General features: G+C 40.8%; 1 protein-coding gene across 3 annotated transcripts in view; it reads left to right on the top strand.

Annotated features, from left to right (window-relative positions):
- Nucleotides 1-13815, top strand: part of KIF13B (kinesin family member 13B) — a 196123-nt gene that overhangs the window by 103131 nt on the left and 79177 nt on the right. For all 3 annotated transcript variants that reach the window (XM_032855722.1, XM_032855721.1, XM_032855720.1), the window contains exons 14-18: nucleotides 3872-4002; nucleotides 8391-8477; nucleotides 10214-10404; nucleotides 11109-11319; nucleotides 12218-12380. In XM_032855722.1, the coding sequence (XP_032711613.1) occupies nucleotides 3872-4002; nucleotides 8391-8477; nucleotides 10214-10404; nucleotides 11109-11319; nucleotides 12218-12380 (783 nt within the window). The remainder of the gene's footprint in view (nucleotides 1-3871; nucleotides 4003-8390; nucleotides 8478-10213; nucleotides 10405-11108; nucleotides 11320-12217; nucleotides 12381-13815) is intronic.

Raw genomic sequence — 13815 nt, 5'->3', positions numbered from 1 at the left:
CTTACCTCCACTTCTACCAAAGTCACTATTAGGACTCTTTCTAGAATTTCTTACAGGAGGAGAAAAGAGATTATACGTGGAAATGGCCTAAGCCAAGTGTTTTGGGGGATTTTTCCTTCTTTTTTAGGTGGTCTTGGGCCCTTTTTCTCTGTAGACTTTGTTTTGTTTTAAGATTTTATTGTTTTGAAGTAGTCTCTATACCCAATGTGGGCTTGAACTCAAAACCCTTAGATACAGGGTCACGTGCTCCTCCAGCGAGCCAGCCAGATACTTTTTCCCTCCTTTTGGAACAGAATTCTCTCCACCATGGGATTGGTTTTGTAAAGACAGGGTGGGAAGAACCGAAGTGGGGAATGGAGACAGGCATGAGATAGATTCCTCAGGCCTGCTACTGAACATCATAAAGCATTACTTATAGTTTCTACACAGTCAAGTCTTGTTTTCCAGATTAGAAAAGTCTGGGGATTGGCTGGGAAGCCTCACCCAGTAGTGGGGGGTAAAGGTTTATGTGGCATGTCCTCTGTATTATGTATACTCCTTGGGGATTGGATAGAATACCATGGGACAGCTCGATCCCAGCTCCATGTTGCCTTAGAAACACCACTGCAGTATAGTTGAGTGAAGAAACCCCCAGAAGAAGGGAAATGAAAATACTAGTGGGGAGGGGCCCTTTTTATGAGATTGAGGTCCCAGAAGAGATGGGAAGCACTAGGACCCACAACATAATTAGAAGAGTTACAAGCAAAGGAGAGAGAATCGTCTTCCTTTGAGTCTGAAGGAAGTGATTGTTCATTTATTTTTCTTTTGAATTTATCTAATGCCTAGTTGTGCCACACCTGTGTTAAGTGATTGGATTACAGTGGGGAGTGGGTCAAACTGTTCTCTGCTTTTTTCCAAGCTAGCGGCGTAGGTAGGTACTGAGCCCCAACAGTCAGTGCTAAGTAAGGAATTGAAATAGGAGAGTAATGGTGTGGTTATTTCTGATTATCAGTTCGGGATATATCTCTCTGAGAATGTGCCCTTTAAAGGTGAGATAGAAGCGATAAGAAACTATCAATATCAAGGTCAGGGGGAAACATTTCAGACCAAGGAAACTGCCTGTGTGCTCAAAGGACGGATAAAAGGCTACTGTGGCCTTATCTTGCTCCAAAAGAAGGGGGAGTGGCAGGAGCTAGAATAGGAGAGATAGGCAGGGCCACATCTCTGGGTGTTTTCTTTTTTTTTTTTTCCTTCAAGATTTTATTTGAGAGAGAGAGAGAGAGAGCAGGAGAGCGGAGGAGGTCAGAGGGAGAAGCAGACTCCCCATGGAGATGGGAGCCTGATACAGGACTCGATCCGGGGTCTCTGGGACTATGACCTTAGCTGAAGATAGTTGCCCAACCAACAGAACCACCCAGGAGTACCTCTGAGTGTTTTTTGTAAGCCTGGATAAGAATTTGGACTTCATGGAAACCATTAGAGAGCTTTAAATAGGGAGATCACATGATCTGCCTATGTGCCAGTAGTGGATGGGGTTGGGGGGGTTTAGGATTAGAAGTGGAGGAAATAGCAGGAGGTGTACCCCTGCAGTAGAGCAGGGTAGATGGGGGGAAATAAGCCGATTCCGGATATGTTTTGGAGGGACAGTCTATAGGGATCTTCAGATTGACTTGGGCCCAGGGGTAGGCTGGTAAGGGAAGGAAAGGACTCTAGCATCTAAGCTTTTTAGCGGACTAACTGGGTGGTGGCAGTAACCACTGTCGGGGAAGGGACTAGATTCATTGGGTGGGGTTGGGGGAGCAAAAGTTCTGCTTCGGGCTTTTTCACTTTGAAATGTCTCTAGACACTCAGATGTCATTTAGAAAGACATTTAGATGCTTTGAAATGGCTTTAAGCAGGGCAGCTGGGTGACTCAGTCGATTAAGAGTCTGACCCTTGGTTTCTCACCCTTGGTTTTGGCTCAGGTCATGATCTGAGTCCTGAGATGGAGCCCATCATCAGGCTCCTCAGGCTCCGGGCTCAGGGGAGAATCTGCCTGAAATTCTTTTCCCCTCTGCCCCCGTCTACTCCGCCCTCAACTTGGGAGTGCGTGCACTGGCTTAACATACATACATAGATAAGTAAGTAAATACATGCATACATACATACATACATACACATAAATAAAAATAAAACCTTAAAAAAATGTCTTTAAGCATCCAAGTAGGCAAGAAATAATGGTTAGTGAGACTAGAATAGTGATAGTAGAGGCAGGAAAATAATGGAACTGAAGTCTAGCTTTTGGCTGGTGATTTAATTTATTTAAAGACTGTAGCCTTCAAGAGGGGTCTGAGGACCCAGAGGGGGTCGTGCAGGACCAGCCAAGAAGGTCCTTGCCTTCACGCAGGACAGAAATCAAATGGAAGCCCAGAGGAAGAGAGCGGAGTTTACCGAAGACCTAGAGAAAGTGCAAGATACGGACAAAGCACCTGCGAGACTCAGAACGCAAAGGAGAATGTCCTCTTTGCTTGGGGCCTGGGGTTTTTATTGAGGATTGTGTCTTACCAGGCATCCAGTAACAGAGAGGAGTGTTTAGGTGTCCTCCGTAGTAAGCCACGTATGCCCTGGAGCCAGAGATCTTGGTGAGTCATTGGTCTTGGTTGCTCCTTAGATGGTATTTATTGTGCTGGAAGACTCCAAAGAAATCATTAACTCCTTGACCTTTACAAGGAGAACATACATTATTTGTTCTATAGGTATGTGTGTGTGGGGGGGTGGGGGTTGTAGGCCCTTGCAAGAGTAGAGGCAGGAAAGGAGCAAAAATAGCAGTTTTTCATTGGGGTCCTTTTAGTTTCCCTGTTTCAACAGTATTTAATACCCATGCAACTGGATAAATTCATCATGATCAGAGGTTAGCCTTCCAACGACCAGATCTAGTTCCCTGCCTGCTTCTCTGTGGCCTGGGAGCTAAGAATGGTTTTTACATTTTTTAAATGGTTAAAAAAAAAATTAGACGAATCACAGTATTTCAGACACATGAAAATTATATGCAGTTCAGATTTCAGTGTTCATAAATAAAGTTTTACTGGAAAGTAGCCATACTTGTTATTTGTGTGTTGTCTGACCATCTTCACACTACTAGACAGAGTTGAGTGGTTGCATATGGCTTGCAAAGCCTAGCATATTTTGTGTCTGACTGTAGATCTAGGTGTATGAAAGGAGAAGGTGGCTTAGGGACACATCCCAGTGTTATCAGTGTTTAAGTATGGACGGTCCTTAAGTGTTGAAGTGCGTAAGAGGGAGCTTGATTTTTATATCGGTTTCTCAGTTGCCAGCCAAAACAGCAAGGCTGGTGACTGAGGCTTCAAGAATTGAGTAATTGTGGCTCTACAGTAGGAACAACACAGCCATCATATCTTCTTTGAGGATTAGGGAGACCATGGGATTCATAAAGTAATTTTAATCTTTTCAAACTCCTTAGATTTGAATAGCTTTTTATCTTTATAGTTGATCATCTTGATTAAGGCTAGGTTAGTGATGTACAACTTAAGTAACTGTGGTTTTCAGACCAGTATTTTTGGTGCATTATTGACTCATGCCTCATGCTCTGAGAGTAATATAAATTTGAGATCAAGATCGCAATGGAAAATAATGTAATATAGACATTAATATGAAACTATAGTTTTAGTTTTGAAAGGTATAACTCAACTTAGTGCATTATTCCTTATAAGGAAATATACCTTATAGAATATATTTCAGAGAAAGCCAGAAATTACTCCTACCCCATTCCATTTGCTTCAAAGAACCTTTTCGCTAATGTAATGGATCAACGTAAGAGGGCTCAGAGGAGATGATTTCAGTTTTTATACATGTAAGAATACAGTATTAATCAGTGAGTTTGATTCTTTTCTAGGAACACACATTGATAGGCTCAGCAAATTCCCAAGATATCCAGCTATGTGGCATGGGAATTCTTCCTGAACATTGTATTATAGACATCACAGCAGAAGGCCAGGTCATGCTGACTCCTCAGAAGAATACCAGGTAATGTACTTTAATTAGTGTCAATGTCACATAATTTTTAAGAGGAAGAAAGTACACTAGTTGTGGGTGTTATAAGCATGTTTGGCCTTTGCTTTTAAGTTCACTTAATGAAGCTATCCAGTTAGTTACCAAGACCTTTACATTGAACTTTTTAATAGCTCTTAAACCCATCTCTCCTCTCTATACTCACTACCGTGGCCTTGTTTAAATAAGACCCTCATCAAATCTTGATTGGAACTATACCAACACTCTAATCTTTTTCCTGGGTCACTTACCATACAGCCAGATGGCTTTTGACTAATTTTTTTGAAGATTTTACTTATTTATTTGACACAGAGAACAAGTGGGGGAGCAGCAGGAAGGGGAGCGAGGGAGAAGCAGGCTCCTACTAAGCAGGGAGCCTAATGTGGGGCTCGATCTCATAACCCCAGGATCATGACCCAAGCCAAAGGCAGACACTTAACCAACTGAGCCACCCCAAGCTTTCTACTATTTTTTATATAAAATCCCTTGCATCCCTCCTATTTGTCTCCTATTTCTCTGTGTCTGTTCTTTTGAGCAACTGACTTGTATTTGACCTTCAAGACTAAGCTCTGCCATTGTCAACTTTGGGGGAATTCCCTGTTTGGTCTTCATGAAGGGCCCCTAGTATATATTCCCTGTACACCTTATGCTTCCTCTTATGTTAAGACTTAATATTGTATTCTTTTTCTAAAAAACTTTATTTTTTAAGTAGTCTCCATGTCCAGTGTGGACCCTAATGTGGGGCTTAACTTCATGACCCTTCACTTCATGACCCTGAGATAAGACCTGAGCTGGAATCAAGAGTCAGATACTTAACCAACTTAGCCATCACACTGTGTTCTTGTGGGCTGTTAACCTTTATTATCCCAGTAGACTGTGAACTCATTGAGGACAGGGGCCTTTCTTTTTTGGTTCTCTCTCCTTAGTATGTAATAGAATATAAGTATATATTATTATATATATATATTATAATATAGTATATAAGCATTCAATAAGTAATGAATGAAGAGATATAATATTATGTAAATTAAATGTTTCTCACTTTGCTTCTGTGAGCTGTGAAGCTGTTATTGCCCTGTTATATAATGGTCTACAACTGTTAATTGACTTAGAGTGATTCTTCAAATGTTGATTCATTTCATTATATGATACTGAATAATCATTAACATCATTACTAATTTTGGGGTGCCTGAGTGGTACAGTTGGTTGAGCATCCGACTCTTCATTTCAACTCAGGTCATGGTCTCAGGTCATGATCTCAGGGTTATGAGACTGAGCCCCAAGTTGGGCCCCACACTCAGTGGGCAGTGTGCTGGAGATTCTTTCTTTTCCTTTCCCTCCGCCCTTCCCCCTACTCCTCTACGTGTGCTCTTTCTCTCTCTATTTCTCTTTCTAAAAATAAATAAGTCATGGGGCACCTGGGTCGTTCAGTCGGTTAAGGTCCAACTGTTGGTTTCGGCTCTGGTCATGAGCCCACAGTCGTGGGAGCCCTGTATCAGGCTCTGCATGGCATCTGCTTCAGATTCTCTCTCCCTTCCCCCGCTGAGTGCACTTGCTCTCTTTCTCTCTTTCAAATAAATACAATTTTTTAAAATAAATAAATCTTCAAAAAATATTATTACTAACTTATCCAAAAAGTCTTTAAATATTGGGAAGCTATCCAGCTCACGGTGAAAGATACAAATGAGGAAGAGGAAAGAACAGCAGAAGCTAGGCCTGGTACTCCCAGCCTGGGCATGCTATTCTCTTATTAAGTAGTCTTACAGAATAACAACCTCAGGCAAGGTTACTCTGAAGCTGTGATAAAATATGACAAAGCAGGCCACATAATAATTTTGTTTCAGCACAGACAAAAACCAAGGTCACTCTGTCACACACCAAATACCAAATACTTTCTCTTGGCTGAGGTGAGTGATTACTTCTTTACTGGTCACAACTTTATTATAATCTTCATTCTAGTCTACCCTCTATAAATCAGATTTTTTTAGAATGCCCAATCCTAAAAGTACTCTTGCCTTCTGAACACATCCAACATGTACAGAGCCCCCCTCTCTCAGACCCTTTGCCAACTCGTCTGGCTAAAGCCCAAATCCTGCAACAGTCCTTCTGAGCATACTGGTACTGAGACATCCCATGCTTCCTGTGACTGTGTCTTCTCCCTGTGCATGAATAATCAGCCCAGCTTGTTCAGCTACGGGAATGCTCCTAGTGGTCTTTGAGTGGAGGACATTGACACAAGTTTCCAAACTCCCAATTCGCACTTGAAATTCACAGCTGGCATTTCCTCGCTTTGTCCATTTGCAGGAAAATGGCTGCCCTAGATACCACTTTATATATGTCTTTTGCTCAGGACGGTAGTCATACTCTGGTGTCAGTGCTTTTTTATGTACTTCTCGTTTGTCAACCTGAAATGTTTAAAAAGTTGTGAAGGGTCAGGGTTTTTAAAAAGTAATAATTTTTATTGCTTCATCAAGGACATCCTCAAAGGAAAGCTTTTTCAACAATTCTGAGTGCATGGCATGAGTGGTTCGGTGACTACTAGTCATGTTTGGTGCCGTTGCCTTGGTTTGTGCTAAAACAGCAGTTTTACTCATTGCCGGTATAAATGTCAACACGGTGAAAAGGGCAGGTTAGCATTATTATAAAAATAGCTTTGAGGGGGGGTGGGGTTATGGACATTGGGTAGGGTATGTGCTATGGTGAGTGCTGTGAAGTGTGTAAACCTGGAGATTCACATACCTGTACCCCTGGGGAAAAAAAATATATGTTTATAAAAAATAAAATTAAAAAAAAAATACAAAAAAAAATAGCTTTGATCTTGAGGACCCCACAGAGACCACACTTTGAAAACTCTTATTATAACCATGCTTTTATTTATTAATTATGGCTTAATGGCTTAGCTTTTTAAAAATTAGCCTCTATATGTTTCCCTTTAATTGAACTCCTCATTATATTTAAGGAATTTGTGTCATAAAAGCTGAAATCTGCTAATTTTAGTAGGTTCCCTCTTGTTACAGTTTTTGAGTTCATGTTTTGAATAATCAGACTATAGGAGGACCAATTACTTATAGTGTTTAAAAACCTACATGGTAAGTGAAATCCAGATAGCCAGAGTAGGATTTTGTGTATATGCATATATATATAAAAAGTAACTAGCAATATAAAGCCAGTTAAGTGCTTTAGGACAGTACAGAAACTAACACTATAGGCTGGAGTGATGAGCAGCTTTTACAGAGGAAGCGGAAACCAGCTGGGCTTTGAAAGCTGAGTAGAACTTGGTAGGGGGATGGGGAGGAATGGGAATGCTGTTCTAGGTTGCAGGACTGGTAAACCTGGTTTTGAAAGAGGAGTCAATTAAATTAATCATGTTTAGTGGACAGCACCTAAACTTTTTTTTTTTTTTGGCTGGAGTTGGGAATTTGCTAGGGGGGAAGAGAGAGAGATAAACAGGGCTTCCTTTTGTAGGGCCTTAAGGGTCAAGATAAAGAACTTGACCTTTATCCCATATCTAAGCAAATGAGTCCTTCAGGAGGAGAGAGGCTTGATGAAACTGGTATTCCAGGAACATCAGTCTTACAATGGTATGCGTAAGTTTTGTTTTTTTCCTGCACCAGCAAATTTTTCCCTTTATATCCTTCTATCCACCCCTCTGTTGAACTGCATTGTCAAGGTAAGTTAGTCAGTGGGGTGCCTGAGTGGCTCAGTGGGTTAAGTCTCTCCCTTCAGCTCAGGTCATTGATCTCAGGGTCCTGAGATGGAGCCCCACATCAGGGTCTCTGCTCAGCGGGGAACCTGCTTCCTCCTCTTTTTCTGTCTGCCTCTCTGCCTATTTGTGATCTCTCTCTCTGTCAAATAAATAAATAAAATCTTAAAAAAAAAGATAAGCAGTCAAGTGGACTCTATAAATCTTTTATATATTGATAGGATATGAATGTTTTTCTGTGCTCTAGGAAGTTACAGAAGAATTTAGCACAGGTCTCATTTTTTCTATTTCTAGAGTCTAGTTGGTTGCTTGGCTCTTATTATTCATGTAGATTGGACATACTCATTTGAGTTGTAATGTACACTGCTCCCAGCTTTTTCCTGTTGACTATAATGGCTCCATATTTACTCCTTAATATGCTATATAACAAATTCGGAATTGTGAAAAATAGAGGATAGTAATTTATTATACTTAGTACTGTAAGCATTTCTCAGCAGAGAAGTAAATACAAATAGTAAAATTCACTGAGGGCAGGAGAATTGATTATTTTGGGGAATTGATTATTTCTTTTTCCCTAGTAACTAGATCTCTATAGTATTGGGTAACTAAAGGAGAAAATAAGATAATCATTGTTTGCTTGTTTAACCTCTTCTCCCCTCAGAACATTTGTAAATGGCTCTTCTGTATATAGTCCTATACAACTCCACCATGGGGACAGGATTCTCTGGGGAAACAACCACTTCTTCAGGTATGACATTATTCATGGCTCTTAAAGAGAGATTATTAAGATTATACTCTGAAACAGAAGAATGTATGGTAAAAATGTTAAGGTAAAGTTAACTCCATAAAAAGTATACGTTGTTTTGTACATATATATTTACTGACTGTTAATGGTTTGTTTACTATATGCTTTGAACCTGAGAGACATATAAACAATACCCTCAGAGGGACGCCTGGGTGGCTCAGTCTGTTGAGCCACTGCCTTCAGCTCAGGTCATGGTCCCAGGGTTCTGGGATCAAGTCCCGCATTGGGCTCCTTGCTTGGCAGGGAACCTGCTTCTCTCTACCTCTGCCTGCTTGTGCGCTTGTGCTCGCTCACTCAATCTCTCTCTCTCTCTCTCTCTCTGACAAATAAATAAATAAAAATCTTAAAAAAAAAAAAACCCTCAGAAAAAATAAGGAGTTTACTTACTTTTTTTTTTTCCATTTTATTTCCCAGTGCAAGATGATTATTTTGCCATCTGGTGTAAGAATTCATTATTTTTTTTTTTCTGACATGCTTATCTTTTTGTTTATGTTTTATTGGAAAAGAGTAGTTGTAGTTCCCGTAGTCATAAAATAAAGTTTGTATTTCATTTAGGAATGTTTTCGGCTGCAGGTAGTGGCAGACTTGACTACAGTGGCTTAAACAGTTTGTTTCACTGACCAAATAAGAAATCCAAAGGTGGATGGTTGTTGGGATTGGCTAAGCCTCTCAAAACTGTCACAGCAGAAGGCTTGTCACTGTCTCTTTGTCTTAGCATGTCCCTGTGGTCTAATGACGTCTACACCACTCTAGATATCAAAGCAGCATCCAGGCACATTTGAAGAAAATGAGGGAGAAGGGTGGTGGTACTTAAGCCCTATCTGCTTGATCAGAAAAAGCAGAAGTCTTCCCAGAGCCCCCAGCAACCTTCCATTTTTGTCTTGTTTGGTAGAATTTACCCCTTAACTACAAGGGAGGCTGAGAAAGTGGCTGTGCTGGGACTGCACACGTTTTCCCTAGAAAACTGGTGTTGGGTTGCTAGGGAAGGGCAGGCTGAGGTTGTACAGAACTACAGACCTGGTTTGTTCCTCTTCCTGTCACTGGTCACCATGCTTGGGACATCAGATTGACTTTTCTTATAGTTAATGGAGATCCTTTGCTTGGAGGCCAGTCGATATTTTGATTACTGGAAAAAGAATTTTCCACAGAGTATCTGGAAAATATTTTTCATTTTTCTCCTTCCCAAACTAAATCAGGTGTAAACTACTTGGATTGGTTTTCAAAGCCTTCCAAGTTTGAGATACGTTGATCTTTCCAGCAGTAACTCCCATAACTTATGCTATGCAAATTTTGTGTGCCTCTGTGTTTTTTCATTCATAATTTCTCCAGAGACTATGAGAGTTTCCATTTCCACATCTCTTCTCATGCTGTTCCTACTTTTAAAGCTTGGCTCAAACGACTTCCTACTGTGTCTCTTTTCTGTTGTTATTCTAGTGGTCCTCAGCTTTTCTTCAATACCTAGCCTGTCACAGTCATGTGGCCCCAAGTCATATGGTCTGTTGTAACTATTTGTGCATGAGTGTGTATTTATTTCTACTACCAGAAGATAAAATTCCTGAGTATAGTAATTGCCTTATACTTAGATGGTACCCCTTGGCATCTAGCAAATGCCAGTGTTTAATGGATGGAATAAGTGCGTATCTTTATTTTTAAAATAATATTCTTCCCCCCCCCCCAAGACTGAATTTGCCTAAAAAGAAAAAGAAAGCAGATCGAGAGGATGAGGAACACGACACGTCCATGAAGAATGATACCAGTTCTGAGCAGCTGGATATAGACGGAGACTCCTCCAGTGAGGTGTCCAGTGAAATCAACTTCAATTATGAATATGCGCAAATGGAGGTTACCATGAAGGCTCTGGGGAATAATGGTGAGCAGATCTGCTGTGCGTTTTAGAATCTTTCTAAAGTCGATGAAGAGTTAAAAATGTTTGTGACTGAGGCCTTTTAAATGTTAACAAAAAAGGAAATCTTTATGTTATTCTCTATATTCTTTTAATTTATTACATTTGTAAAAACCTTTCATTCTTTCAGCCTTGAGTACAAATTGCTGCACACTTTGTTCTCATTGATAGAATTTCTCAGGTTTGAAATTTGACTGCCACTGTCACTCTCAGCTTACATGTAGAACATACAGTAAACCTGCTTTTCCTGTGTGGAAGACAGTTCGGCATGTATCTCACAGAAGAGATAATATGATGAGTAGCGGGAACTAAGGACAACCAAGTTTAGTCCAAACTATCTTCAAGAATCTTCATTTAGGGGTGCCTGGGTGGCTCAGTGGTTTAAGCCTCTGCCTTCAGCCCAGGTCATGATCTCAGGGTCCTGGGATTGAGCCCCACATTGGGCTCTCTGCTCAGCAGGGGGCCTGCTTCTTCCTCCCTCTCTCTACCTGCCTCTCTGCCTCCTTGTGATCTCCGTCTGTCAAATAAATAAATCTTAAAAAAAAAAATCTTCATTTACTAGTTAGGATGACAAACAGCATAGCAATATAGAACCACATGGGAAATCTGTTCTGTTGTACTGTGACCTTTCTTTGATTATTTACCTTTTAAAAAAAAAAAACCTTGTTTAGATCCAATGCAGTCCATATTGAACAGCCTAGAACAACAGCATGAAGAAGAAAAACGATCCGCGTTGGAGCGCCAGAGGCTTATGTATGAACATGAATTGGAGCAGCTACGACGAAGGCTGTCTCCTGAGAAACAGAACTGTCGTAGTGGGGACCGGTTTTCTTTCCACTCACCCAGTGCTCAGCAGCGATTGAGACAGTGGGCTGAAGAGAGGTAGGCTCCTGGGGCCTTTCGTACGCGTGCATAGCATAGGCTCAGCGCTTTAACTCACCTACGTAAGAGGGTGTGGAGAAATCTAGACATTATTTGATAAAGAATTACAGAATTATATTACGAGAGACTGTTAACACCTTCAGAACCATTTGTATGATCTTTTTTTTTTCATTTTTGAGAAAAAACAGGAATCACCCATTTATTGATTTATTTAAAGTTGTCCATGTTAGGTACTGCCCCATTTTAGTTTGTATGGCTTTTGGATTTGAATAAATAAGTATTTGTACTTAGAAGTTATACTTTATCATTGTATCATACTTTAGGTTGTGAAGCTTGGGTAGATGCTTTTTAAAAAAAAGGAAAAAAAAGGTGGTTATCTGGACTGATTAGCTCAGGTGGGTAAAGCATGGTGCTAATGAGATGCAGATTGCAAGCTTGAACTCTATACGGGCTAATTAGCGTTGCACTAAAATGTCTCATCCATGGTGTACAGACTGTACTTAACTAACCTCTTGCTATTCAAAGTTTGGTCTGCAGACAGGCAGCATCCCTGTCAGGTGGAGACTGATAGAAGTGTGGCCTGTCAGGCCCCACCCCAGACCTACTGAGTCAAGCTGTTTCGGTTTTCAAGATCCTGGGGTGATTTGTATACACAGTCAAGTTTCGAAGCACTGTCCTAATCAGCGGCCAGCTTGTTACATGAGCGAGTACCAGTACTTACAGCGTAGCCCAGATACAAGTGCGTGCATGGGTCGGTGTCAGTCATATATTCCCTGTGTGCACAAGGCACTTGTAAAGCTTGGTTCGCAGTTTGGCATTAACATATTGTGTACTACATGATATTCCCATGTGCTGCTTGATGGTTATCTCCTCCCTCCCCCACCCTTTTTTTTTAAAGAGAAGCAATGCTGAATAACAGCCTGATGAGGCTGAGGGAACAAATTGTGAAAGCCAATCTGTTGGTGAGAGAAGCTAGTTACATTGCAGAGGAGCTGGATAAAAGAACAGAGTATAAAGTGACCCTGCAGATTCCAGCCTCCAGCCTGGATGCCAACAGGAAGGTGAGGTTGCTGGTAATGGGAGAGACAGACACAACCACTGGAGAAAACTGCTGTCTGTTTCACCAGTATTACATACAAGTGGGTGTGTCCTCATCCCCACCTACCCTTTCTGCAGTCTGCATCCTTTTGTACTTATTCTCCTCTCTCAAGTAGAATTCATTTGCTTTTAATTCTTTGCCTTTGTGTGTATGTGTCCTTTGTCCACTAGAATATCCTCTCCACCTCCTCCCACCACACCCCACCAATTTATTCCATTCAGCTCCCTTTCATCACTCCGTTTCTGTGATTTCTGGGAAGTCTTTCCTGATGAGTCTTCAGAAAGTGGGGTTTCCCCTTCATTCCTGTGCCATCCTACAACCTTTCTCCTTTAAGTTCCGTGTTTAGTTGATATTTACATGTCATTTTCAGTTGCTAATAGATTGTTCTGCAAAACTGTTTAGTAGTTGTTTCTTGTGTGTATTCATGATCACAAATCTTTTTTTTTTTTTCTCTTGGTATAATGTAATCACCTTAATAAAATGTAGGGGGAAAGCCCCATCAAAATTTTCTATCCTTCCCATCCAGTTGTTTTTGTTATTTAGGCCCTTTTCTAACTCTCAATCATATTCATACATAATTTTGATGGTATATAGAATTTTATATTCAGATAAATATTTTGTTTCTCCCACAGTATTTGATACAGCAAAGCTTTAATGAATGTTTGGGTTTTCTATTCTGATTTGGTAGCAAGGACTACTATCTTTTTCTTGTGGCGTTACAGCCTCAGGGTCAGTGTTTTCATAGAGTAGATATTTGGCAAATAGGTTGCTTAATGTTTTGAGTAATACAGTTACCGTAAACGTGATGCACTCATTGCTTTATGGAAACTTGCCTTTTGATACATGTTCTGTGTGTGATTTGAACTTAGAGCTTTATGTTGCTTATTGGTATTTGTAGGGCACACCATGGGTACAGTGGGAATCAGACAAAAAGTGGTAGAGGAAAGCCAATCATAGGCAGAAGGTATATGGCTTAGTTTTCTAGAAGACTGAGCAAAGCAAGGTCTCTTCCATTCTGTAGTGTCTGAGTTGGAAAAACAGAAACAACCATTTTATCCCCTTGAAGCATGACTGTCTGTAGCCCTTTGCTGCGTATCCTGGCTCAGGCTTTGTTGGAAAGTGCAACCTTGCTCGCTTCTGGGCAGCCAAGTCAGTTACCTAGAAGTGACACAAGTCATTTTGGGCTTCTCTGTCTCTCCTAGAAACCTGACAGTGTGTTCACGGGACTGTTTGCATGGCTGTTAGAGATGATGCCTATCGCTGGAATCAAGGCAGCCATTATTAACATGTTAACGGCTACTAATCTACGCTATTATTGATTTAATAGATTAGTATTTTCCGATTTCACCCAGAGAGAGGAGCTGGACAAGGAAGTATTTCTTAAGGAGAGAGTCTTT

This window comes from Lontra canadensis, unplaced genomic scaffold, assembly GCF_010015895.1.
Source record: "Lontra canadensis isolate GAN:19392208 unplaced genomic scaffold, GSC_riverotter_1.0 scaffold10, whole genome shotgun sequence".
NCBI classification, from domain to species: domain Eukaryota; kingdom Metazoa; phylum Chordata; class Mammalia; order Carnivora; family Mustelidae; genus Lontra; species Lontra canadensis.
Note: the sequence above shows the minus strand (reverse complement) of the source record. Positions and strands in the feature narration are given on the sequence as shown.